The following is a 26,326-nucleotide window of genomic DNA, read 5'->3' as shown; positions in this document are numbered from 1 at the left end:
TCCCCTGGTGCCCGGCGAGAGGGATGTCATGGGCCAGGTACAGTAGCTTGTGGCGAAACTTCTGGGGAACCACCAGCTGCCTCCTGATCCCCCACGACTCCACCTCCCCCGGGGGAGCCCACTCTCGGTACAGGAACCCCTTCTCCCACAGGAACCTCTCCTTGCATCCTCTCCTCATGGTCTGTACCACACTGAGGTCAGCCAGGCCCCTTAGCTTCCGCAGGGAGGGGTCCTTCTGCAACTCAGCCTGGAACTCGGCGGCTGGGGAAGGGATGGGGACCTGCTCCCTCTCGTCGGCTGGGTCAGAAGCCCCAGCCACCCCGAGGCCTGTCCTTGGGTGTTCCCTCCCCACCCGGGAAGGGTTCGGTGCCTCCGGTGGGACATCCTTCCCAAGGTCAGGGCGTAGTGCCCCTCGCCGGCTCTGGCTACGGGTCACGACTAAGGCGGTCTGGGGGCTGCTTGGCCAGTCCTCTAGGTCCCCCCCCATCAACACCTCAGTGGGCAAATGGTGGTGCACTCCCACGTCCTTGGGGCCCTCCTTGGCCCCCCATTTCAGGTGTACCCTCGCTACGGGAACCTTGAATGGGGTCCCGCCCACCCCGGTCAGGGTCAGGAAGGTGTTGGGCACCACCCGATCTGGGGCCACCACCTCGGGCCGGGCCAGTGTCACCTCTGCGCCCGTGTCCCAGTATCCATAAACTTTCTTCCCATCCACCTCCAGGGGAACAAGGCACTCGCTCCGCAGGGACAGCCCCGCGCCAACCCTGTAAACGGAGAACTTTGAATCCGGAGCATCTGGCCCCCTAGAGAAGCTGGCCGGGGGCCCTTCTCTCTCTTGAGCAGTTGATAAGCTGCCAGCCCCTCTTGCGTGAGAAGCCTGCCCCTCGTCCGTCTGGGCCTCTACCAAGTTAACCCGGTGCGGGTTCGGTCTGCTCAGTCTGTCCTTGAGCTTGGGGCACTGGGCCCGAACGTGGCCTCTTCGGCCGCAGTAATAGCAGCTCAGGTCCCGTGGGTCCCCTCGAGCCGGTCGGTTGTCCCTGATGCTGGGCATTCCCCGTGGGAGGGGATTCCCCATATTCCCCCTTTGGGAGGTCCCAGGGTGACTCTCTCTCTGCATCGCGGCGGGCCTGTTCCTTTGGGGCTCCTCCCTGCCACCCGCTGACCGGCTCTTTACAAACTCATCAGCCAGCTGCCCGGCGTGTCGCGGGTTCTCTGGCTTTCTGTCCACCAACCACAGCCTCAGGTCGGATGGGCACCGCTCATACAGTTGCTCCAGTATCAGCAGTTTAATCAGGTCCTCCTTCGTCTGGGCCCCACCAGCCCACTTGCTGGCGTATCTTTCCATGCGGACGGCTAGTTGCAGATATGAGATCTCAGGGGTTTTATCTTGACTCCGGAACCTTTCCCGGTACATCTCAGGAGTCAGCCCAAACTCACGTAGCAGGGCCTTTTTGAATAGTTCGTAGTCCCCTTTCTCTGCCTCTCCCAGTTGGCGGTACAATGCTACGGCTTTGGGGTCCAGTAAGGGGGTAAGGACCCGGAGTCTGTCCGCGGGATCAACCCGGTGCAGCTCGCAGGCCGTCTCAAAGGCCTCCAGGAAGTCATCCATGTCCTCCCCCTCCTTGTATGGGGCCATGATGCACTTATCAAAGCTCCGTGCAGTCCTGGGTCCCCCCTCATTCACCGCAGCCGGGGGTTCGCTGCCCTTCAATCTCGCCAGTTCCAGGTCATGCTGACGCTGTCTCTCATTCTCCTGTCTCTGTCTCTCTTTCTCCTCCCGTTCATGCTGTCTCTGTCTCTCTTTCTCCTCCCGTTCATGCTGTCTCTGTCGTTCACGATCCTCCAGCTCTCTCAGTTTTAGCTCTTTCTCCCATTCCAGCCAATTCCGCTCCACGGATGCCGAACGTCGCCGGGAGGATCCTCTGCTGGCCGGCGAGCTTCGCCGGGAGGGTCCCCTGCTGGCCGGGGGGGTCACGGCGCCCTCGGTGTTTGCTGGGCTCCTCCCCACCCTTCCCCTAGGCATAGGAAGGAGGGGTCTCGGGAAGCCCTCAGCAGCCGGCTGACCACTCCCAGCTGGGACAGACACTGGTGCCTGCGCTGCATTTGCCAGGCTGCTTCCCTGAGACACAGGGATCAGTTCATTTGCGCGATCTTCCGCCTCCAGCTGGGCAATGAGCTGTTCTTTGGTGAGCCTCCCAATGCGCAGCCGCCTCTGCTTGCACAGCTCCACCAGGTCGCTCTTAAGCCGCTTGGCATACATCTTCCTGCTGGCCACTCACCGGCCTGTGTGCTCACAGCTCCCCACAGTTCCCAGGGGGACCCCTAGTGTGCCAGCCCTTCTCGAGGTCACCGCCTCTCTGCCAGGGTCGAGCTGCAGACTCCTCCGCCCCTGGGACCACTCGCTGCGATCCCCCCGGGGGACCCTGTTACTGCAAAAGTCCTTCTCGCTGGTCACACACTCCCAGGGGTAATAACCGTCTCTCTCCCACTCTTCAGCCGGCCTGGTCCCCGTCAATCCCCCTTCGTTTTACTGCTCCCCAGTCACTTACTGCAGGAAGCGCCGTCCACGGGGTGCAGTAGATCCCACCGCTGCCACCAGTTGTTGCGGATTGTGGGGGGGTTAGGGCCCTGCACCCCTCTTCCCGAGATTCACTGCGACTCTCAACCAGCCAGTAAAGCAGAAGGTTTATTTAAGGACAGGAACACAGTCTTAAGCAGAGCGTGTAGGTACGACCAGACCCCCTCAATTAGGTCCCTCTGGGAGGTTCAGGGAGCTTAGACCCCAGCTTGGGGTTCCCTGCGTTGCACCACCCAGCCCAAACCGAAACTAAACTCAAAACTCCTCCCGCTGCTCCTCTCCTTTGTTCAGTCTCCCGGGCAGAAGGTGTTAATTCTCCCCACCCCCGTTCCTGGCTCAGGTTACAGCTCAGGTAGCTTCCTTCAAGGGAAGTCCCACATCCCCACTGCAACCCCCCTGCAACATTCCCAGGTCAAATCTGCCCTGCTCCCTGCTCCGTCACACCTTGCTTGTACTCAGTCACACACTCGCACTCCTGCTGCTGCCCTGTAACCCCCCACTTCCCCACTGGGGGTAGGGGTGTTAACTCATGACCTTTGACCCCCCTTGTCCCAAGATTTCACGGAGAACGTGGAGTTCCTGCTGGAGTCTCCCCTGGTGATCAAGGAGGGGGACGACGTGCGGCTGCGGTGCCGGGGGGATGGGCAGCCCGAGCCGGAGTACATCTTCTACCGGGTGCAGGTACTGGTGGTGCCCAGCCTCGAACGGGGGATACCGGGCTGCCCAGGCCCCAGGGGTGGGAGATACCAGGTTTCCCCGGGCAGCTGAGCCCTGTGGGAGTGGAGGGAGTGCCCGGGCCCCATGGGGCTGAGCCCAGGGAAGGATACCGGACTGCCCTGAACACCTCCACATCCCCCCAGGCCTCCGAGGCCGTGGAACTGGCCACCAAGCAGGACGGGGTCCTGACCCTGCCCAGCGTTTCCAGGGCCAACAGCGGGACCTACCGGTGCCAGGTGCTGGACTTCGACAGCCCCCCCGAGGTGCAGCTGGAGAAGGAGGTGATCATCCACGTCAACTGTGAGTGCCCCAGGAGCTGCTGGGAGATACGCCCTCCCCTCCTCTACCCCCCCCCCACTGGGAGTGCCCCAGGGGCTGCTGGGAGATATGCCCTCCCCTCCTCTACCCCCCCCCCAACTGTGAGTGCCCCAGGGGCTGCTGGGAGATACAGTTGACATGGGAGGGTTGGTGTGAGTGCCCCAGGGAGTGAGAGGGAAGGGGGGGCATGAATGCCCCAGGGAGCCAGCTTGGGATGCTCACACAGGGAAGGAAGGGGGTATGCTTTGAGGAGCTTTCTGCAATACAGCTTAGTGCATCCCTGCCCCTCTCTCCCCCCAACAGACCTGGACCCCCTGACTCTGCACCCAGGCAGACGAGTGACAGTGCCCCTGGGTGGAGACGTCACACTCACCTGCTCCGGACAGGGCTCCCAGCCCCCCAAACTGGTGTGGAGGAAGGTGAGATCCACCGGGGCTCGACTAGGTATCGGCAGGCCCTACAGGGGGGCCTGTTTATACAAGGACCCTCCCCCCAGCACTGAGATGCAGCCATCTCTGGGGTGGGGTGCGAGGGCTGTTTGTACAGGGATCCCTCGCCTGGCACTGAGATGCAGCCACCTCTGGGGTGGGGTACGAGGCTGTTTGTACAGGGATCCCTCGCCTGGCACTGAGATGCAGCCACCTCTGGGGTAAAATGAGGCAGAAATCTCACCAACTGGTTTTTCTGGATAAGAGCTGATTTTGGGGAACCTGCTCGTACTGAGCCCCCCCCCCCACTCCCTGCCACATAGCGCCCCTAGTACCCCATGGGGGCATTGGCGCCAGCATTGACTGCCAGGGCAGAGCGCCCCCTACTGAGCTCCCACCCTGCTCTGTGCAGCACAGCGCCCCCTAGTGTCCTCTCTCATTGCAGGGCAAGGAGCGAGTGGCTCACGGTGGCACCCACACCCTGCACTCGGCCTCGTACCACATGGCCGGCACTTACACCTGCGAGGCCTCCGTGCCCAGCGTGCCGGGGCTGCAGCGGGACCAGACCGTCCAGGTTACCGTGGAAGGTATGGAGCTCCCCCCCGGTGCACAGATATGCCCCCCAGCTGGGACAGGGCATGGGATGGCAGTACAGGGGCTAGGGTGGCAGATCTGTAGGGTCTACGCAGCACGGCCCATTCAAATCAACGTTGAATTCCCAAAGCCTCGTCTCCAGCAGGGCAGCTAGCGCCGTGTCGCTCTCTGGGCAGAGCCCCCAGTGTGGACGCAGCGTAAGGCTGACGGCAGAGCTGCACCACCTCCTGCAAGGACGTTAGCGATGCCGGCAGCAGCGCGGCCGCATCTGCACTGGGGGATGGGGGCGTTTGCCAGCAAAGCCATGCACTGAGGAGGTGGATTTTTCACGCCCCTGACAGACGGGATGGGGCCCAGGGGGTGAGAGCATCAGGGAACACACGGAGGGTCGCCTGGTACCATCGAGCATTGGCAGAGCCCGTGTGGGCAGGAGCGTCAGACCAAGAATCCACCATCCAGACGTGCTCCGGCGTCTCCGCCGCCTCCGTGTAGACCCCTGATCCTCCATGTCTGGCCATGGAGCATTGTGGGTGCAGACTTGTCCATTCAGACTTATCAGTTCTAGCCTCTCCTCGCCCCCCGCCTGCCCTGCTGTGCCGGACGAAGCTGGTTGTCCTCTATCCCCCCAGGGGGTGACAGGGACAGGCCCCGGCTCAGAACCATACAGCAGGGGGCTGTGCCTGGGGAGCCCTGGAGTGTCTGGGTGCTGTGGCGGGGGGGGGGGTATTCCAGGCTGGGGGGCGCAGGGCCCTGGGATGTCCCCTTATGGGACAGGGGACAGTGATGCCCAGGGAGAGGGGCAGGGTTGGGGGTGTCCAGGAACCTGGGGATGCATGGTGGGGCTCCCTGGGGTCAGGAACTGGAGTGGGGGGATGCCAGGTGGCAGCATGGGAGGGGTCCGTGCCCGGGCAGCTGGGGCTGGTACCTGGGGAAGAGCAGTGGCAAGGGAGCAGGGGGCATGTCTCTGGGGCCAGCTGGGGGTCCCTGGGTGCAAGGAGCTGGGGGGTAGAGTTGACACGGGGCCCAGGGGATGTCCCCTTCTCTGACTTTGCCCCTTCCCCAGGGAAGCCGGAGATGGAGGAGCGCCTGACCCAGCACCAGCTCCCGGCCGAGGGGCAGCGCATCCAGCTGACCTGCTCCGCTGTGGGGCACCCCGAGCCTGAGCTCAGCTGGAGCCTGCCGGGGGTGAAGGTGAGGGGGCAGGGGGAGGGGACCAGGTGCAGCGGGGGGTTCAGGGGGCTGGTACCTAGGGAGGGCAGAGTTGGATGCTGCAGGGGTGTGTCTCGGAGCATGGCCCGGGGTGGTGGGGAGGGTATGGGGGCACAGAATGGGGAGATCCCTGTAGAGCAGCCCCCTCCTGCGTGCCCCCACTGCACAGCCCACCCCCAGCCTGGGCTGCTCCCCGCCCTGGCAGCGAGCTCCCCTCCCCCCCCGGGCCCAGCTGCTCCAGGGACAGCTGCACGGTCGGCAGCTTCAGAGGAGTCAAGCATTCGTGACCGAGCTGGGCCTGGGAACTGGGGGCGGAGGGGAGGGGGGGCAGCACTGGGTGGCCACACAGGGGTCATGACCTTCCCCCTCACCTCCAGGACCCAGGTCTCACTGCTGCAGCCCAGCACCCCCACCCCCCGCTGCCTCTCTGCAGAGCCCTTGTGAAGTGGGTCTTGGCCTGGTGGGGGGGGTGTTTGCAGAGGGCACATGTGGGGGTGACACCCCCTGTGCTGCACACAGAGCTGTGTGAGGCAGCACAATTCGAGCCCCCCTGGCCATATGTGCTGGAGGCAGGCACTTGATTTACTGCTCCGTCCCGGAGTGACTGCCAGTGACACACACCCCCCCCCCGAGCCCTGAACAGCCAGACAGGGTGGCAGGGCAGGAAGAGCCCCAAAGGGGAGCGGCACTTGGGGGGCAGAGGAGTTGGGGGTGGTGCATAGAGCTGGGGGACAGCAGGGAGGATCTGGGCCCCCTGGTGCTGGGATGTGTACCTACCCCCAAAGGTGTGTCTACACGGCCCAAGCCCCTGCTTCTGTCCACACACAAACTGGTCTGACTTGGGTCAGCGAGTGCTCGGGACCCAGGTCCTAGGGCCCTGGTGGGGGTAGGGAAGAGCCCCCGTCGCAGGCTGTGTGGGTCCAAACCCCGCAGCGTGGACGCAGGTTACGCTGCAGCCCTGAGGCAGAAGGGCTGCGCGGCTGTGACGCTCGGGGCTTGAAAACAGCGAGTCCACAGGCCCGGTGCCAGCGAGCAGCGCAGACATCCCCAGAGGGGCAGGGTCCCCACAGGGCCGTGTTCAGAGCTGGGAGAGTGTCCCTCACTGCCCCTGTCTCCCTTCAGCCGGTGGTGAGTGGTACGGGGAACCGGGTGACGAGCGAGGTGATGGTGGAGGTGACGGCGGCACTGGCCAAGTCCGGGATCTGGTGCCAAGCCAGGAACCGGTTCGGGGAGGCCACGCAGAACTTCACCCTGGAGATCGGTGAGTGGGGGGTGGGATTGGGGCAGCAGGGGGGAGATCTGGGGAGATGAGTGGGGGCAGGTAGCGGGGGAACAGGGGCGGTCAGGGTGGGGCAGCAGGGTGGGGGTCAGGAAGGGGTAGCAGGGAAACAGAGCAGGAGGTAAGGGGGCATCTCTCCATCTGGGCACTGACCTGTCTGTCTTTCCCTCCTGTGGCAGAACCCCCAGCAGCTACCCCCTCCTCTTCCCCCCCGGCAGGTGAGTGCCCCTTTCCCATGGGGCTGGTTGGGGGGTGATGCCTGAAGCAGCTGTGCCCCCCAGGCAGTGTCTGGCACCATGGGTGGAGTCCCTGTGCTGGAGCCCCAGGGGGTTCTGGGGGTCCTGCCCCCACTAACCCCCTTCTCCCTCTCGTTCATGCTGCCCAGGGGACCCAGTGCTCCGGACAGGTGGGTGTTTAACCCTATTGGGTGCCAAGCCCAGAACTGCCCAGGTGGGCGTGGGGCAAAGACGGGACCCCTTTGTCTCCCTGCAGTGGGGATCTCTGATCCCTGGGGGGGAGAGGGCATGTGTAGGGGACTCTAGACGGTTTAGTCACTGGTGTGCACCTGGGCATCCCCTTCTGTCTCCATCACCCCGCGTCCAGCTGGGGCACTCGGCGCCTTGCGCCTTCCCCAGGAACAGAGTCCAAACGAAACCCCAAAGTCGTGGGGCCCGAGGGCCAGGCCTGTGACCCCGATCTGGGCCCACCAGCCACTGTCCTCACGCGCATGGTCAGGGAGCCCCAGGTCCTCTTGGCGCTCGTGTTCCAGCCACAGCCTGTCAGATCCCCCTGCGACTCCTACCTTGGCCTGGTCCCAGCGTCCGTCACAGGCTGCGCTCGCCTGGCCTCTCTTGGGGATCGGCCGCACATGGGGCTGCATAGACCCTTTGGCCCCTGCTCATCGCCCTCAGGCCTTCCTGCTATAGGAACCTCCTTGGCCTGCTTCTCCCCAGCTGGGTCTGATCCGTAATCACGTCTCCCTCCTGGCGTTAGAACGGGCTAATTGGGCTCCCCTAGCATTGTGGCCTGGGTTAGACACCCCATCACAGGGACCCAGGCGTCCGGGCTCACCCCCTTTCCAACAGTGGGGGGTTCTGAGCCCCAGGGGGCAGCAATGCTGGGGGGAGAGCGTGGGGGACCCAGGCATCCGGGCTCACTGCCCCCTCTCTCCCCACACTGGGGGGTTCTGAGCCCCAGGGGGCAGCAATGCTGTGGGGGGGGGAGCGTAGGGGACCCAGGCGTCCGGGCTCACCACCCCCTCTCTCCCCACACTGGGGGGTTCTGAGCCCCAGGGGGCAGCAATGCTGGGGGGGAGAGCGTGGGGGACCCAGGCATCCGGGCTCACTGCCCCGTCTCTCCCCACACTGGGGAGTTCTGAGCCCCAGGGGGCAGCAATGCTGTGGGGGGGGGAGCGTAGGGGACCCAGGCGTCCGGGCTCACCGCCCCCTCTCTCCCCACAGTGGGGGGTTCTGAGCCCCGGGGGCAGCAGTGCTGTGGGGGGGGAGCATAGGGGACCCAGGCGTCCGGGCTCACCGCTCCCTCTCTCCCCGCAGTGGGGGGCTCTGAGCCCCAGGGTGGCAGCGGCGCTGCGGTTGTGGCTGTCGTGGTCTGTGTCCTGCTGCTCCTGCTCATCGTCGGCTTCTTCTACTGCATGCAGCGCCGGGGACACCTGCACTGTGGGGCGGGGGAGAAGAGATCACTGTGAGTGACCCCCCCCAACTCCCACAGCCCCCCCCCCGAACACCCCTCCCCCCTCGACTACATACAGCGCGGGAACACCTGCCCTGGGGTGGGGGGAGATTGTTGAGAACCTTCCTCCCCCTCTCCCTCCCCCTGCTGGAGGGGGGCAGATATCCCTGTATGAGCCCCCCCATGCCCACCCCCTCTGTTTCCCTTGTCCCCCGTCGGTCTGCGCCCCACGGGGCTCACCCTCCATCCATCCCGCAGGACACCCAAGGAAGGCGGTGCGGAGGACCCGGCTGTGGAGATGAAGACGGACAAACGGAACGAGCAGACGGGGCTGCTGAGCCCGAGCGGGGGCGGTGGGGGGGGCGATGGGGGCCACGAGGTGAGCCGGGGGGCGCTGCTGGGGGCAGCATGAGGTGAGATGGGTGGAGGGCCCTGGGTGGGCAGCGGGAGGGAACGGGAGGCCTGAGGTGGGGGGCTGCGGCTTTGGAGATAGAGGGGAGGATGGGGGAAACCCTCCCTTGGGGAGCTGGGACGGAGACCCTGGCGGAGTTGGGGGGACACTGTCCTCTAAGCCAGGGAGTCATGGGGGGACGGGGGAGAAGGAGAGATTGGACCCAGGTTGTCACTGGCTGGGGTGGGGTGGAGGCTGCCGGTGGGGGGTGGGTTTGGGACACGGGGTCAGTGTGTGATTCTCTCCCCCCCCCCAGTGCTGAGCCCTGCCCCCAGAGGTCGGCTGTACCGGGAACCCCCCCCCCCGAGGAAGAGGAGGCTGGGATGGCGGCTGGCCAGGAGAGACGGACTTTGACCCCCCTGTTTCCCCCCAGGGGGTTGGGGGGGCATTTACTCCATCCCCCCAGTTGTTTTTGTTTCAGTGCCTGGTTTATAGCAAGAGACTTTTTCGGATGCCCAGGGGGGCTCCCTCCTGCCCCCCATGGACTCCCCTACCCCCCAGCACATTGTCCCCCTATGGGCTCTACCCCCATGGATTCCCTGCTCCCCACAGCATCTGGAGACAGGGGAGACCCCCACCTGTCCCCAGTTATGGGGGTCAGAGCCAGGTGGGCATGTTCCATCCAACCCTTCCACAGCACCCCCTGACCCACATCCACTGCCCCCCCAGCACTGGCACCCTCAGGATCTACCCGCCCTAGCACCAGGGCCCCCCTTACCCACAGCACATGCCCCCCAGGGTCCAACCGCTCATGGCAGCAGCCCCCCATTGCCTTCCCTCTCCCACCTCCAGCATTGGTACCCCCAGAACACACACCCCTCCCCCCATCTCTGCCCTTCCCTGTGTCCCCCAGCACCTACAGTCCCCCCTCCTCCCCGCCTGGTATTGTATTTGTCTCTGGTTGTGAATGTTTTTTTACGGGACCTGTTTGTTTGCCAGTGTTTTGGGGGTGGTTCTATTGCCCCCCAAGGGGTCTGTTCCTATCTGTGCCCCTCCCCTCCCCGGGGCCTTCTCTAGTCGTGACACTGGTGTTTATTTTACTGCAATGTCTGTTAGGGGCACTGGAGCTGGGGGGTGGAACTGGGGCAGCCTTGAGAAGGGGTGGGCCTCCTGCAGGAGCCCAGCTCTACGAACCCCTCCATGGGATCCCCCAGACCTCCACTTTCCTGCTCCCATGGTGCCCAGAGCCTGGGGCCCTCCCCAATGAAAGCCCTGGGCCCTTGCCCCATCCCCCCACCCTGAGGAGCTGCAGTCCTTTGGCAAATGCTGACCCCCACCCCACTGAGCCCAACTGGGGGCTATTTATGGCTCTCTCCTGCCCCCAGCCCTAGGGGCCACCATGGGGGGGGCACAGGCCCTCCCCCCCACCAGGATTATCCAGCCCCCCCCATCATTCCAGGCTTGACGAAGCCCCATCCCAGCACCCTTGTCCCCCTGCCTCATGGGCGTCCCTGCAGCCCCACCAGAAGGGGATGGGGCTAGGAGTCTAGGCCCCCCTTTTCCCAGCCCACCAGCAGGGGGCAGCATCCTCTGAGCACCCCTCCCCCGGCACGGGCCACCCTCAGGAAGAGCCTTAGGGGAGGGGGCTCCAGCCGGGGTGAATTTTACCCCCCCATCCCCTGTGGCTGGTCTGTCTAGTCCATGAGCCCCCCACTTAGGGTGACCAGCGAGCAAGGGGGGAGGGGGTCATAGGCAGCTATGTAAGAGAGAGCCCCAAAGAGCAGGATATCTGGTCACCCAACGCCCCTGCAGCTCCAGTGCCCCCCATTGTTCTGCCTGTTGCCTGCTGCCCCCCCCCCACTTTACACTGAGGCTAGGTATTAAAGATTGTAATACCTCCCCCCACACACCTGGCTCCTGTCTGTACCGCTTCCTCTCCTGCTCTGAGAGGCATTTCCTGCCCCCCCCCCCCCCGCCCGCTCTTGGCCCCTTTGAACTCCTGTGCTGGGGGGTTGTGTAAACAGAGGATACCTCTGCCCCCACCCCCTTGGCCCAGCTCCTGCTGGGAAGTGACTTCTGGGCGGGGTGAGTCCCTCGGGGATTTCCCAAGGAGGGGGGATGTGGTGGGGGATTTTAGGCTCTGGGCCTCATTGGCGCTGGGGGTTTGTTTGCAGTTGCAGAACTGCTGAAAAGCAGTCATTTAAACCAGCGCGAGGGGAGTGGGAACGGTGCGAGGCCGGCGACGCGGGCGCGAGGGGAGTGGGAACGGTGCGAGGCCGGCGACATGGGTATGAGGGGAGCGAGAATGGCACAAAATGAGCGGGAATCAGCTGTTTGGCGCCGCAAGACTGGGGGGGAGAGAAGCAGAGCGGGGCGGCGTGCTCGGGGGAGGAGGCGGAGCAGAGGTGAGCTGGGGTGGGGAGCGGTTCCCCTGCGTGCCACCCCCACCCCCGTACTTGCTGCAGGCAGGTCTCCCCGCACCCCCCTGCCCCAGCTCCCTCCACCTAAATGCCGACGACGACCAGGGCGGCCGAAGATCCGGCCACTGCGGTCGCCGCCGAAGCACCCGAAATGCCGCTCCCCAAATGCTAGCGCCCTAGGCGACTGCCTAGATGGCCTAATGGGTTGCACTGGCCCTGTTTATACCAGCGCCAGCCAGCATGAGCCTCTGTGGGGGGTGTCGATGGCTTTAGGCAGAGGGGATGTGGCCCCTTCTTGTAGCCCTGCTGGGCAGGTTTGCAGTCCCCCCACCCCACCCTGGTACATTGCGGCCCCTGAGAGATGCCGATAGGGCCAGGAGGCTGCAATTTGGGCTGTGGCCAAAGCCAAGGAGATGTCAGCTAATCTGGCTGGGGAGTGGCGTGGGCCGGGGCTTTCCACTTCGCAGGCGGGCAGGCATGCTGGAAGGAGGTTGGCTAAGGGGCGCCTGTGAGATTTTGTCCTGTACAAGTCCCCATTTTCCTGGCAGAGGGGCTGGAAAAGGCATTTCCTCCCCACCCCTGTCCCCGGGGAGCCCATGCTATGGAAACCTCAGCAGCTACATGCAGGGCCCAGATCACTTGCCAGCCAGCCAGTGCCATCTGGGCTGGGCTTTCTCCCCACTGGTACAGCCAGGGAGAGAACCCAGGAGTCCTGGCTCCCAGCCCCTCTGTGCTCTAACCCACTAGACTCCACTCCTCTTCTAGAACCCAGGAGTCCTGGCTCCCAAACACCCCCGCTCTAACCTCTAGGCCCAGCCCCCCATGACACATGTGTGTGATCTGCGCTGCAGCCCCTGGGCCTGTCCCCCATGCTGACCATTCTGTGCCCAGCTCCCCCTCCCCACGGGCAGTTGTCCCCCTGCTGCGGCCAGCACAAAGCCGTCAGTGAGGCAGGGCTGGCCGCTGCCAGCTGCGCTGCCAGCTGCACACCCAGCTTCACCTGTCCTGGGGGGCCCAGGGAACTGGGGGGGGTGTCAATTGCTGAGGGGGTAGCTGGGCCACTCTAGTTCCTGTCCCACACGCCTGCCCCCTGGCTCTGTGCAAGGCACTGACCCTGGACTGTGCAGCTCCCGGCGCGACAGGGGCCCTGATCTTGGCCCGGGCGGGGGCAGGAGGGTCTGTGTAGCCGATCTCGGGCTGTGGATACAGAAGCTGCGGATCTCTGGGCTCCTGGTCACCCCCTAGCCCGACAGCTCAGGGGGCGAAGTGCATGGGGCAGGGCGCCAGGCATCCCGCTGCAGCCAGGCACCTGGGAGCCGGGGTGCAGTGCCCCCCACTCAGCTGCTGCCCAGCCTGGGAGCCTGGCAACCTCGGGGCACCAATTTCATGGGTTAGCTGGGGAGCTCGTGAACCCAGGGGTGGGGGGTGGGGCGTGGGGAATGCAGAAGAGGCTTCGTCCAGCCGCATCCTCCCACGGCAGAGAAGGAAATTAAAGCATTAGCTGCCGGTTAGCGCCGCATCAGCACAACCGGCTTGGAGCAGCGGGCGCAGCTGGAAAAAGAGCATCAGGACTCCTGGGTTCCGTTTTACCTGCCCATCTTCAAGAGGGGAGTGGGGGCTAGTGGTTAAAATAGGGGCCTGGGAGCCAGGACTCCTGGGTTCTCTCCCCAGCTCTGGGAGGGGGGAGGGGCTAGGAGCCAGGACTCCTGGGTTCTCTCCCTGGCTCTGGGACGGAGGGGGTGGGGGGCTGGTGGTTACAACGGGGCGCTGGGAGCCAGGACTCCTGGGTTCTCTCCCCGGCTCTGGGAGGGTGGGCTGGTGGTTAGAGCAGGGGGGGCTGGGAGCCAGGACTCCTGGGTTCTCTCCCCGGCTCTGGGGGGGGGGGCTGGTGGTTAGAGCAGGGGGGGCTGGGAGCCAGGACTCTTGGGTTCTCTCCCTGGCTCTGGGGGGAGGGGCTGGTGGTTAGAGCAGGGGGGGCTGGGAGCCAGGACTCTTGGGTTCTCTCCCTGGCTCTGGGGGGAGGGGCTGGTGGTTAGAGCAGGGGGGGCTGGGAGCCAGGACTCCTGGCTTCTCTCCCCGGCTCTGGGAGGGGAGTGGGGGCTGGTGGGTTAGAGCAGGGGGGGCTGGGCGCCAGGACTCCTGGGTTCTCTCCCCGGCTCTGGGAGGGGGGGCTGGTGGTTAGAGCAGGGGGGGCTGGAAGCCAGGACTCCTGGGTTCTCGCTCTGGGGGGAGGGGCTGGTGGTTAGAGCAGGGGGGGCTGGGCGCCAGGACTCCTGGGTTCTCTCCCTGGCTCTGGGAGGGGGGGGCTGGTGGTTAGAGCAGGGGGGGCTGGGAGCCAGGCCTCCTGGGTTCTCTCCCCGGCTCTGGGAGGGGGGGCTGGTGGTTAGAGCAGGGGGGGCTGGGAGCCAGGACTCCTGGCTTCTCTCCCCGGCTCTGGGAGGGGGGGCTGGTGGTTAGAGCAGGGGGGGCTGGGAGCCAGGACTCCTGGGTTTAATGCCCCCTCCCAAGGGGGGGGGGCTGAAGTTGTTTAGGGGGCGGAAGGAGTGGGGACAGGCTGCTCATTTCCTTGCGCTGGCTCAGTGATTTGCCCTTTGACCCCATGTGCGGCTCCAGGTGCAGCCTCTGTGCCAGCCAGTCTCCGGTGGAGGGAACAGGGGCCAGGACAGTCCCTGTGCTTCGGAAGGGGGGCCCTGGGGAGGAGGCAGGAACAGGCACCCCCAAAAGCCCACAGTGGGCGGGAATCTGTAACCTCCTGCCACGTGGAGTTGGCAGCGACAGGGGCCGGTCAGTAACTAGGGCTCCTCTTACCCATCCAGCATGGACCTGGCTCTAGCCCCCAGCCAGTGACCTGGGACACGTACGCACCCCCCTGGTGCCACCGCGGCCGCACGTTTCCTCGCACGCGTAACAAAGAACTTCCCTTCAAAGGCGCCGGGACCCCAGCCTTGGGGAAAACTCCACACCCACAGTGAAAAGCAGGCGTCACTACACAAACCCAACCCCGCAGTGAGTTGGGCAGGGTCCTGTGCCTCAGTTTCCCACCTTGTGGTGGGCAAGGCCGATGAATGATTGCCCCTTTAACACATCACTCCCCCCACACACTCACCTTTGCTGTCCTTGGCTAGCAGAGAAACCCAGAGGTCAGGGGGGTGTTCACAGGGGTGTGTCTGCAACCCCAGAAAGCGGGGGGCATCATGCAGTGACTGGTTGCTGTGCACCTCTGCACCCAGCTGTTTGCGACTCCCTCTGCTGCATTTCCCTGCCGCCAGGGTGCTCATGGCCTCTGTGATGCCATGTTCGGAGGGTGTACTGCTGAACCCAGGTATGCAGGGATTTCAGCTCCGTGCCCGCACTGCCTGGCGGGAACCTCACTGCCAGCCCAGCCTGGACATCAGCCTTCGTGTCAGCGCTGGCCCCACACCAGGGCTAAGCCCTGCCTGTCCGACCCCTAGGCTTGGTCAGCATCAGCGACTCACCTCTAGCAATCGCCAGACAGAAACAACAGCTCTCTATGGCCTCCACCCAGCTCTGGCCTTGGGACACCAGCGAGGAGAAACTCAAACAGCACCTAGACAGCTTTAGGCAGTCCACTATCCCCCACCCCCCTCCCCTGGTTAGCGAGTGGGGCTCAGGCTAGGGCAGTGGTCCCCAAACTTTTATGTCACCCGCCCCTTACCTGTAACGTAATCTGCCTGCGCTCCCCCAGGAGCCAGGGCTGGGGGCTGAGGCCTCGGTTGGGGGTGGGGCCTGAGCAGAGCTGGGTGGCTCCCCCTCCCTGCACCCCTGTGGGGGCTGACCCTGGCCCTGCTGCACCCCCTGAATGTTCCTCCGCACCCCCTAGGTGGGTGTGCCCCACAGTTTGGGGACCATTGATTTAGGGTGACCCCCCCCCGCCGGGCAGGCTAAGCACAGGTCTGCTGCCCTGTGCTGTACAATCAGGATAACATCACGCCATGACCCTGGCACGGCCTCCTAGCACGACTTTTCCCCTCTGTTGATACTCACACCTTCTTGTCAACTGTTGGGAATGGGCCACATCCACCCTGACTGAATTGGCCTCGTTAGCACTGACCCCCCACTCGGTGAGGCAACTCCCATCTTTTAATGTGCTGTGTATTTATACCTGCTACTGAATTTTCACTCCATGCATCTGGCGAAGTGGGTTTTAGCCCATGAAAGCTTATGCTCTAATAAATGTGTTAGTCTCTAAGGTGCCACAAGGGCTCCTCGTTTTTGCTGATACAGACTAACACGACGACCCCTTGGAAACGTAGCGCGACTTGTAACCTGCGAGATCCTTTGCCCAACGTGTGGGCTCACCAGGCAGAGCCAGCGTCAGTGCAAACATGGGTGGGTCCAGACCCTGCTCCCCCAGCTAGGGGTGAGCTCATCCAGCCCCTGCTGACAAATCCACGGGCCACCCAGCATCCCCTCCCCACCCCGTTATGGCTCCCTGCCCCCACAGGGCACCCACCTAGTATTGCCCCCCCAATCCCAGCACAGGACACATGCCCCCCCAGTAAAGTACACCCAGCCCCACCAGCTGGCCTGGCCCCCTCACCAATATATGGCACAGACACCCCAACACTGCAGCCCCCTGGCCTAAAGCCAAAGCAACCCGTGGGAAGGGGGGGAGATGGGCGCGTGGGCTGGCTAATGAGCCAGGCAGATTTAATGGGCTGCCAGGAGGCTGCCGTCAACAACAAACAGAGCAAAGTAATTAACAGGCTCATAAACCCAGTCAGGCACCAGCCCCACAAACAGGAGTGAGGGGCACCGGCAGAGCTGCGGGAGGAGTCCAGGGCTGGGGGGAGGACTGGGCTAGCAGGGGGCTGCGGGTCGGAAGTGAGGGGCACTGGCTGAGCTGCGGGGGGGGGGGGGTAGCTCAGGCCATGCCTCTGTCACTCCCCCTCACTTCCCCCCCCAAGCAATGTTGCCTCCCCCACAATCAATGGGTTGGCCCAGTCGCTTCCTGCCAACCCCAGGGAAACAGCCTCCTGCTGCCCCAGGACCCCCAACCCCCATTATAGCAATGGGGGGGGACTTGCTCTGGATGAGCCATCCAGGCTCCCTGCATAAACCTCCCCCTTCCCCCTGAGGCTCCCTCACAGCCCCTGAGGGGGGCGCAAGGGGGTGGGCTCTCTCCCCAGCCAGGTGGGGGAAGGGGAATGGAGAGCGGCTGCAGCTATAAATGCTGATGAAATCTGGGGCTCCCAGGGGGGGAGAGAAGCGGAGCGGGGAGATGCTGCAGGGGGAAGAGAGGAATATACTGGGGAACAGGGTTGGGGGAACAGCAGTGGTTCCTCCCATCTGCTCTGAGTAGGATGGGGGGACCCAGCTGAGGCTGCCCTGGGGGAGCTGGGGAGGGGGCTGACTGATAAATGGGGTTTGCGGGGTACCGCCAGGACTGCTGTGGGAAAGGGGGGTGGGGCAGAGCATGGACCAGTCCCTCCAAGCAAGTCAGAGAGGGGCTGAGCCTGGGTGAGGGGTGGATCCTACAAAGTCTACACATGCGGGAGGGGAAAGAAAAGTGAGGGACTTAGCCCCATAGCTCTGGCCCTAGAGTCCCATGCCACCACCCCCGCCCTGCAGGGACCTATCCTCCAGCTCTTGGGTTCTCCCCACTTCTGCCTCCCCAAATCTCCCACCTGCACCCCAGAATCCTCCATCTGTGCCCCACAGGGATCCCCCGGCCCTCCCCTCCCCCACGCCAGCTCCATTGATCGAGCTGTTCCTGGAAGAGAGATGAGCTCATATCCCGGGGGGCGGGGGGGGGGGGGGAGAGAGAGGTGTGTGTGTGTGTGTGTGTGTGTGTGTGTGTGTGTAGAGAATTGATCCCTGCTGGGGGGCAGGGCTGGGAGCTCTCCCCAGGGTGGGGGAGCCTGGAGCTCCCCATGGGCCCAGCTGCACCCACCTTCACCCCTCCTCAGCTTCTCAACGCCCCCACCTTGCACAGCGATACCCCTACCATCAGCTGCTGTGCACAGCCCCCGCTCCCCAGAAAGGAGGGGGTGTCACCTGTCTCCCCTTCCCCTGGTCTAGGGCCACCCCCAGATGTGAAGCCCCAAGGTTAACCCCCTCCTGCAGGGGTGCAGTAGCAGGGGGCCATGTGGGGGGTCTCGGGGCAGAGGTTGGTGTGGGGGAGCCATGGGGGAAGGAGGGGGAGGGTTGAAAGGGCAGAGAGAGGTCGGAGGTCAGCAGGGTCTGTCTTTCTGTCCCTCACCCCACAGCTGGTCTACCATGGGGTGCTGGTGACACCTGGTGGCCGCAGCTGGCATCGCACCCCTCAGAGGTTTCCCCTCATACTCCTGGGGAGGGGTGTGGAGCAGACAGGGGGTTTGTGTGGGGGCAGACAGACCCAGACCCAGAGCGGACAGACGGATGGACCAACCCGTCGTTTCACCTGTTGTATTGCTTCTCTTTGAGTTACAGGAGTCCAGACACCCCCAGTTAAACAACTCCCCATGCCCCCCCCCCCACCCCCCTCCCGGATCCTCCCAGCCTCGGATCCCACAAGTGTCGCGTCTTTCTGGGGTCTGGCTGGTCTCTGGGTCATCGGTCGGGGGGTCTCTGTGCAGTACTGACTGGGGGCCTGGGACTCAGCCGTCCTTAGGGGGCCATGAGTCGAGGCCCCAGGGTCAGTACAGGGTCAGCCCCTCCCCTTCGCTGGCCACGGATCCTGGGGGTGTCTGCAAGAGTCTGGCTGGGAGTCCTGGGGGGGTGACCTAGAATGAGAGAGACACACACACACACACGTCAGGAACAGACAGACGGACAGTGAGGGGGTCGGTGCGGGAACCAGGGGGCTGGGGCAAGTGGGGGCTGCGGGGCAGTAGGACAGACTCACCCGGGCTGTGCTGTGGGGGTGCTGAGCTGCAGCCACCCGGACTCCTGGGTTCTCTGGTCCCCCAGTTCTCTGGTCCCCTGGGTCGGTGGGGTTGAAGGTAGAGCTGTGGTTGGAGGAAGGGAGAAAGGAGGCCGTGAGCTAGTGGTCAAGGCCTGTCTGTCCCCCCACTCTTCCCCTTCCCCATCCATTTGCCTCCCACTTCGGTCTGTCCCCCCCATGACTCACTGTGTCTCCAGCGCTGTCAACCCCTCATCTGCCCCCCCATCAGCTGGGCTCCTCAGGCCCCTGGGACAGGGGCGGGGCACGGGGCCTACGGGGCCTGGGACGCGGGGGCAGCGGCAGATGCCAGATCCAGTCACTGGGGTTCTGGCTGGGGTGGCCCAAAGGGGGCAGTGGGAGGTCCTGGAGAGAGAGAGGGGGACATGGTTACACTAGAGGGGAGACATCTTGCACACTTGCTTGCACACTCACCCACATTCCCTTGCACACATGCCCACTGTTGCACTGGCTTGCCCATGCCCCTCGTGTGCTCACCTGGGGTGTGGGGTCTGGGTCCCTGAGCTGGAGCAGGTCCAGCCGGGGAGGTACGGGGGGACCACGCAGCTCAGGGTCCGGGCAAGGGGGGAACGCAGGATGCCCTGCCTGTGGGAGGGAGACAGAGGTGAGGGTCGCTCCAGCTCTTCCTCCACCCCCTACATCCCCCTTCTGTCTTCCTGCCCCCTCCCCACCCCTGCTCCATGCCTCCCATTTCCTTGCCCCCCATCCCCTGCCTCCTGCTGCCCCCATTGCCCCTCCACTGTCCCCAGCCCCCCACCTTCCTCCTGTCTCCTCATCTCCCCAGCCCCTGCCTCCCGCTGCCCCCCTCGCCCCCCTGGCATCCTCAGCCCCCCACCTTCCTCCTCTCTTCTCATCCCCCCATCCCCTGCCCCTCACTGCCCTCTCTGTCCTCCCGGCATCCTCAGCCCCCTCACCTTCCTCCTCTCTTCTCATCCCCCCCCATCCCCTGCCCCCCTCGCTCCCCCCGGCATCCTCAGCCCCCCACCTTCCTCAGAGCCGCCAGCTCCTGCAGCACCGACTCCACGTCCTCCAGGTCGTCGTCGTCCTCGTCCGGAGCCGCCCCAGCCCCCTGCCCGCCGACGGAGTCGATGCAAATCACCTCGTGCCCCTGGATCTCCCGGCGGCAGAAGGGGCAGGTCGGGGCCTGCACTTCCTGGGAGGAGAGGGGGGTGTCAGGGGGCAGAGGGTTGGGGGGCTGGGGTCAGGGGTCACGGGCCTGGCTGGCTCTCAGGCACCCCGCAATGGGGCTGGGGTCCCAGTGACCTGCCGGGGGCTCAGGCAGCTTCTGCACAGCAGGGTCAGAGGTCAGGGGTCATACAGTGGGGCCAGAGGTCAGGCTGACCTTCCTGGTTCTCAGGCAGTCCCTGCACAGCAGGAGTCAGGGGTCACAGGTCAGACTCACCTGCCAGGTGCTCGGGGCAGTCCCTGCACAGCAGGGGTCAGGGGTCACAGGTCAGACTCACCTGCCAGGCGCTCGGGGCAGTCCCTGCACAGCAGGGGTCAGGGGTCACAGGTCAGACTCACCTGCCAGGCGCTCGGGGCAGTCCCTGCACAGCAGGGGTCAGGGGTCACAGGTCAGACTCACCTGCCAGGCGCTCGGGGCAGTCCCTGCACAACAGGGGTTGGGGTCAGAGGTCAGACCCACCTGCCAGGCGCTCGGGGCAGTCCCTGCACAGCAGGGGTCAGGGGTCACAGGTCAGACTCACCTGCCAGGCGTTCAGGCAGTCCCTGCACAGCAGGTGCCCGCATGGCTGGAGCCGAACGTCCTTGTCGTTCTCGGCGCAGATTTTACAGAGCTGGAAAGTGGATCCCATCTGGGAGTAGAGCTGGGCTTGGTCCTGGGGGAGAAGGAGGGTGAGACTGGGCTTGGCTTGGCCTAGGGGGCTGGGAGGGCACCAGGACAGGGGGCATGGCTGGGGTGGAGCAGCCCCGGTACTGACCGGTGAGACCTCGATCCGGTTCTGAGGCGTCGGTTCTGTCAGCTCTGTCAGGTCCGGATTCACGTTCTTCCCATCCGGATACAGGTAACTGGGGGGGCGCGGAAACTGTCAGAACCAGCCTGGTCCGACCAGAACCCCCCACAGATCCACACGAGGACCCAGCGGGTCGGCATCAGTGCTCCCAAAATCTGAGTAACCTGGGCCCGAACCGACCCAGAATGAAACCCACACGGCCCTGACCAGAACCGACTCGAACCAGCCCAACTCAGCCCGGCTGAACTGACCCACTAAATCCAGACCCACAATCACCCGGGCCCAAGTTCCAGACCACACCAGGCTCCGGGCACATAACCGGATTCTGTCCCCCAGGCCTCTGCCCCAATCTGCCCAGCAGGGCCCCCAGCTTGCCCCACTCCGTCACACCCTCGGCCGCCCCACTCCCTGCCAGACCCCCACTCACAAGCCCTCCTTGTGCCCCTCGATCAGCGCCTGGAAGAGAGGTCTGTCCTGGGGGATGGTCTGCAGGATGCTGCCGTCCCGGCTCACGTAGCCGATGGCCCACTGCCCCAGCCGCGTGCAACTGAGCCGAAACACGTAGCTGGGGGGAAAACAGGGTCAGAGGCAGGGGGTGACCCCAAAGCCTGAGGGGGGCGCAAGGGGGTAGAGGCTGCAGGGAGCGGGGTGGGGGGCTCAGCGGGGGGCGCTCTCCCCTGGCAGTCAGTGCTGGCCCCATTGACCTGGGGGCCTGGGCTGCAGGGAGTGGGGCAGGGGGCCGGGGGCGCTCTCCCCTGGCAGTCAGTGCTGGCCCCAAGGGGTGCTAGGGGGCCTGTGCTGCAGGGAGCGGGGTGGGGGGGCTTAGCGAGGGGCGCTCTCCCCTGGCAGTCAGTGCTGGCCCCAAGGGGCGCTAGGGGGCCTGTGCTGCAGGGAGGGGGGCTGGGGCCCAGACGGGGGGGCTCCCCACTCCCCCCCCCAGGGTCCCTACCTGCCCGGCTTGTTGGAATAGGTTTGCAGCCGCGCCCTCACTTCGTCGTAGGTCAGGAAGGCCACGTAGCCCGGGTGCGTCACTGCCAGGTGCGTCCAGTTCTTCAGCAGCGTGGGCCAGGGCTGCAGGGGCACAAGGGTCGCGCTGGACGCCGAGGTCTTGCCCCCCCGCCCCCGAGACCCCCATTGCCTTTCTGTGCTGCCAGGGGGTGACCCCCCCGTCCCATCTGCCCTGCGTCTCTCCCCCACCCCCACCCCGCTGCAGCGCTGCTGCTGAGCCGGAAACCCTCAGGCCTCCCGCCCGCCCGCCCCTGGCAGTGCTCCCCCCCCCCCGCCCACGGGTCAGCGCAGCTTGAGCGGGGACAGACACGCCACATCCTGCTGGGGATCAAGGCCAGCACCTGGCCCTGCTCGAAAGTGGGGGTGGGGGTGGTGCAGAGACTAGAGCAAAGCCGGTGGAGGGGCATTGAGGGGGATGGGCCACAGCAGCAGCCCCCGCCCCCACCCCCTGCAATCTGGGCCCATGGAGCCAGGTGGGGGAATGGAGGACGGGCTGGGGAGGGGAAGGATGGAGGAAGCAGGTGTGCAGGGGAGGCTGCCCCTCCTAGCCCTTATCTCCCCCGCTTGGCCCCCCGTGTCCAGCCCCGCCTCCCCCCGCCCGTACCTGGAAGAGGCGGGTGAAGATGTCGAACTCGAAGATGGACACGTGGTCGCTGCAGGTCAGGTCCATGGTGGCTCTCAGGGCCGCGGCCATGGGGCCGGGCGCCACGGGATGAACCCGCTGCAGCCCCACCTGGAACTCGCTCCATGACACCAGGCTCCTGTGGGGGCAGGGGGCAGTGAGAGGGGATGGGCCCATGGGGGGTTGGAAGTAGCAGGTTGGGAGACCCTGGGAAAGAAGGGGGGTATCTGGGTGGGAGAGGGGAAGGGGATACCTGGGGGGGCAAGCAGGGGGAGGAGGGCAGTGGGGCAGGGATACCGGGGAGTCCATGTCTCAGCAGGGGGCTGGGAGGGGAATAGCGGGGGGTAGCTGGGGAATGGAGGCATCAGGGATCTCACCGTGCCCCCCATGTCCCTCTCCAGAAGGCCTCGGCGGGCGGCTGGCTGGGCCGGTACTGGTGCCCCTGGTCCTGCCCGTCGGGGATCAGGGCTCGGAGCTCCCCCAGCACGTGGCTGAAGATCAGCGAGAGCTTGGTCAGCTTCCTCCTGGGGGAGAGATGGGAGCAGGGGTGAGAATGGGGTCCACTCTCCCCTCCCCCACCACAGTCAACAGGAAACACTTGGGGGGCGGACGGACGGGAAGGGGAGGGGGGCAGTTTCTCTGCAGCATCAAAGAGGCCCAGAGACGCTGCTGGTGGAGCCGGACAACCCCAGGCTGGGGGGAAGACGGACTGTCACCTGCCCCACCCCACAATCTCCACTCCAGGCACCCAGAAACAGACACTGGGAAGGAAAGAAGATGGTTTGTATGTTGGGGAGAGGTCGGGAGGGAGAGGCACCAGCAGAGCTGGGGGGAAACCCAGGCTGGGATGGGGGGGGCTGCGGGTCGGGAGTGAGGGGCACCAGCAGGGCTGGGATGGGGGGGCTGCGGGTCGGGAGTGAGGGGCACCAGCAGAGCTAGGGGGAAACCCAGGCTGGGATGTGGGGGCTGCGGGTCAGGAATGAGGGGCACCAGCAGAGATGGGGGGGGGAACCCAGGCTGGGATGGGGGGGCTGCGGGTCGGGAGTGAGGGGCACCAGCAGAGCTAGGGGGAAACCCAGGCTGGGATGTGGGGGCTGCGGGTCAGGAATGAGGGGCACCAGCAGAGCTGGGGGGGAACCCAGGCTGGGATGGGGGGGCTGCGGGTCAGGAGTGAGGGGCACCAGCAGGGCTGGGATGGGGGGGGGCTGCGGGTCAGGAATGAGGGGCACCAGCAGAGCTGGGGGGGGGACCCAGGCTGGGATGGGGGGTCTGAGGGTTGGGAATGAGGGGCACCAGCAGAGCTGGGGGGGGGAACCCAGGCTGGGATGGGGGGGCTGCGGGTCAGGAGTGAGGGGCACCAGCAGAGCTAGGGGGGAACCCAGGCTGGGATGGGGGGGGTTGGGAGTGCGGGGAGCCAGGGTCCCTGGATCTGGGCGTTTTCTGTTGTTGGTTCTTTTTCTGCTTCCGCTGCGATAGGAGCTGGTTACTCAGTAACTCGGGGCCACACCCTTTCACCAGAGTCCAACAGGCGCGGCCAGCCTCTCCCTATGGGCAGGTGCCCCTCACTCCCGACCCGCAGCCCCCCAACTATCCCAGCCCTGGGGTCCCTCCCTCAGCTCTGCCGGTTCCCCTCACTCTGCTATCCCAGCCCTGGGCTCTCCCCACCTAGCTCGGCCAGTGCCCTTCACTCCCGACCGGCAGCCCCCCCGCTAGCCCAGCTCTGGGCTCCCCACATCCCTGCCAGTGCCCCTCACTCCCGACTCGCACACCCCTGCTAGCTCAGCTCTGCCTCCCCCTCAGCTCTGCTGGTGCCCCTCACTCCCGACCTGCAGCCCTCTGCTAGCCCAGCTCTCCCTGCCCCTTGCCCCACGGTGCCCCCTTGGGGCCAGTACCTGGAGGCCGACCCCTCCTGGAAAATGCCATCCGGGTCTCCCTTGAAGAGCTTGGTGGCCTGCTTGACCTTGCGCTGCAGGTTGTTGATGTAGACAGGGAAGTAGCCGGCCTCCCAGAGGTGGCTCAGGCTGGCCCCGGGCTGGCCCCGAATCAGCAGCAGGTGCTGGCGCATCTGGGGCAGGAGCTGGAGCAGGCTGGGGGGGCTGTTCCTCAGCCCCAACCCCGGCTGCTCCACCAGCCGCTGCAACTTCTCCAGCCCCTGCAGGGCCTTGTCCAGCGAGCGCCGAGCGGCTGCGCCCAGGGCAAAAGGGCCCCGCCGGGCACCTGGTCCCCCTGCAGCAGCCATGGCAGCTGGCGAAAGGCTGGAGGGGAGAGACTGTGCTTCCTGCACCCAGGGTTGGGCAGGGCAGGGCGGGTCTGACCGAGGGGGAGGGAAGGAGGGAACGAAGAAAAGAACGAGACAGAGCGAGCGAGAGAGAAAAGCGTAGAGGAAGCGACACAAACAAGCAGCTTCACAAGAGGGCCACAGGCAAGGCCTTGAGCCCCCCCTCCTGTCACATCCGGACAGGTCACTCCCCTCCCCCCCACTGAGGAGATGGGAAGGAGTGTGGGGGCGTTTTTACACACTGCGCACCTGTCAGAGCAAGTGTGAACCTGCAGATCTGGGGCCTTTGGATCCAGGAGTGAGGGGCACTGGCAGAGCTGGGGGGTGGGGAGCCCAGTGCTGGGCTGGCAGGGGGCTGCGGGTCGGGGGTCAGGGGCACCGGCAGAGCTAGGGAGGGAGGGAGGAAGGAAGGAGCCCTGGGTGGCCAGGGGGCTGCGGGTCAGGGGTGAGGGGCACTGGCAGAGCTGGGGGGTGGGGAGCCCAGTGCTGGGCTGGCAGGGGGCTGCGGGTCGGGGGTCAGGGGCACCGGCAGAGCTAGGGAGGGAGGAGCCCTGGGTGGCCAGGGGGCTGCAGGTCAGGGGTGAGGGGCACTGGCAGAGCTGGGGAGCCCAGTGCTGGGCTGGCCAGGGGGCTGCGGGTCAGGAGTGAGGGGCACCGCCTGTCAGTTCTGTCACACCCTGTGCAGCTCTCTGGGTGATTTCCGCGGGGGGGAGGGAGGGAAGCGGGAGCAGCCGGGAACCCGCCCCGGGCCTGAACCTACCTGTAAATCCAGGTGCCGCTGACTCACCTGTGGCCTCGCCTGCCCCTGCCCCGGAGGCGCGCCTGGAACCCGCCTGCAATTCTCCCTTCGGCCACCAGGTGGCGCCGCTGCCTGGACGATCCCCGGAGAACAATTGTACCAGCATCGGGGGCCCGTCCAGCCCCATAGCGCTCCCCCATCAGCCCCAGGGGCCCGTCCAGCCCCATAGCACCCCCCCATCAGCCCCAGGGGCCCGTCCAGCCCCATAGCACCCCCCCATCAGCCCCAGGGGCCCGTCCAGCCCCATAGCACCCCCCATCAGCCCCAGGGGCCCGTCCAGCCCCATAGCACCCCCCCATCAGCCCCAGGGGCCCGTCCAGCCCCACAGCCCCACCATCAGCCCCACAAGCCCATCCAGCCCCATAGCGCCCCCCATCAGCCCCAGGGGCCCGTCCAGCCCCATAGCACCCCCCCATCAGCCCCAGGGGCCCATCCAGCCCCATAGCGCCCCCCATCAGCCCCAGGGGCCCGTCCAGCCCCATAGGCGCCCCCATCAGCCCCACAGGCCCGTTCAGCCCCATAGGCGCTCCCATCAGCCTCACAGGCTCACCATCAGCCCCAGGGGCCCATCCAGCCCCATAGCGCCCCCAGCGTCCGTCCAGCCCCATAGCCCCCCCATGAGCCCCACAAGCCCATCCAGCCCCATAGCGCCCCCCCCATCAGCCCCAGGGGCCCATCCAGCCCCATAGCACCCCCCATCAGCCCCACAGGCCCGTCCAGCCCCATAGGGCCCCCATCAGCCCCACAGGCCCGTCCAGCCCCATAGCCCCCCCCACCAGCCCCACAGGCCCATCAAGCCCCGGGGCCCCGTCAAGCCCCATAGCACCTCCCCATCAGCCCCACAGGCCCATCTAGCCCCATAGCACCCCCCATCAGCCCCACAGGCCCATCCAGCACCATAGCACCTCCCCATCAGCCCCACAGGCCCATCCAGCCCCATAGCACCCCACACCAGCCGCAGGGCTCCGTCCAGCCCCATAGCCCCCCCATCAGCCCCAGGGGCCCATCCAGTCCCATAGCACCCCCAATCAGCCCCACAGGCCCGTCCAGCCCCATAACCCCCCCCACATCAACCCCAGGGGCCCATCGAGCCCCACAGTGCCCCCCATCAGCCCCAGG

At 65.6% G+C, this 26,326-nt stretch overlaps 2 protein-coding genes across 2 annotated transcripts in view; one reads left to right on the top strand and one right to left on the bottom strand.

Moving 5' to 3' along the window:
- The window catches only part of BCAM (basal cell adhesion molecule (Lutheran blood group)), a 29,403-nt gene extending 18,293 nt beyond the window's left edge, over nucleotides 1–11,110 (top strand). The window contains exons 7-16 of the mRNA XM_054010716.1: nucleotides 3,135–3,259; nucleotides 3,439–3,595; nucleotides 3,917–4,032; nucleotides 4,487–4,628; nucleotides 5,699–5,826; nucleotides 6,967–7,105; nucleotides 7,303–7,341; nucleotides 8,677–8,824; nucleotides 9,071–9,191; nucleotides 9,520–11,110. Coding sequence (XP_053866691.1) covers nucleotides 3,135–3,259; nucleotides 3,439–3,595; nucleotides 3,917–4,032; nucleotides 4,487–4,628; nucleotides 5,699–5,826; nucleotides 6,967–7,105; nucleotides 7,303–7,341; nucleotides 8,677–8,824; nucleotides 9,071–9,191; nucleotides 9,520–9,525 — 1,121 coding nt within the window. The 3' untranslated portion in view covers nucleotides 9,526–11,110. The remainder of the gene's footprint in view (nucleotides 1–3,134; nucleotides 3,260–3,438; nucleotides 3,596–3,916; nucleotides 4,033–4,486; nucleotides 4,629–5,698; nucleotides 5,827–6,966; nucleotides 7,106–7,302; nucleotides 7,342–8,676; nucleotides 8,825–9,070; nucleotides 9,192–9,519) is intronic.
- Nucleotides 11,111–13,120: 2,010 nt separating this feature from the next.
- On the bottom strand, nucleotides 13,121–24,411 carry CBLC (Cbl proto-oncogene C). Its single transcript, XM_054010395.1, has 14 exons — nucleotides 24,023–24,411; nucleotides 22,508–22,654; nucleotides 22,113–22,269; nucleotides 21,450–21,571; nucleotides 20,928–21,065; nucleotides 20,468–20,555; nucleotides 20,234–20,365; nucleotides 19,513–19,680; nucleotides 19,005–19,108; nucleotides 18,696–18,872; nucleotides 18,471–18,573; nucleotides 17,847–17,931; nucleotides 14,730–14,744; nucleotides 13,121–13,221 (listed from the first exon to the last, which is right to left on the bottom strand). The coding sequence occupies exons 1-14, from the start codon at nucleotides 24,367–24,369 to the stop codon at nucleotides 13,121–13,123; spliced, it is 1,884 nt and encodes a 627-aa protein (XP_053866370.1). The 5' UTR covers nucleotides 24,370–24,411.
- Nucleotides 24,412–26,326: the final 1,915 nt, after the last annotated feature.

The sequence above is a fragment of the Malaclemys terrapin genome, chromosome 21, assembly GCF_027887155.1.
Source record: "Malaclemys terrapin pileata isolate rMalTer1 chromosome 21, rMalTer1.hap1, whole genome shotgun sequence".
NCBI classification, from domain to species: Eukaryota; Metazoa; Chordata; order Testudines; family Emydidae; genus Malaclemys; species Malaclemys terrapin.
Note: the sequence above shows the minus strand (reverse complement) of the source record. Positions and strands in the feature narration are given on the sequence as shown.

Bases quoted from the DNA above. Each gene is read 5' to 3' on its own strand.
- CBLC (XM_054010395.1), bottom strand. From the start codon at position 24,369: ATGGCTGCTGCAGGGGGACCAGGTGCCCGGCGGGGCCCTTTTGCCCTG. The intron at 22,655-24,022 runs GTACTGGCCCCA...TCTCTCCCCCAG, and splicing joins CAGGAGGGGTCGGCCTCCAG to GAGGAAGCTGACCAAGCTCT. The intron at 20,366-20,467 runs GTCAGTACCGGG...CTTCTCCCCCAG, and splicing joins ACCGGATCGAGGTCTCACCG to GACCAAGCCCAGCTCTACTC.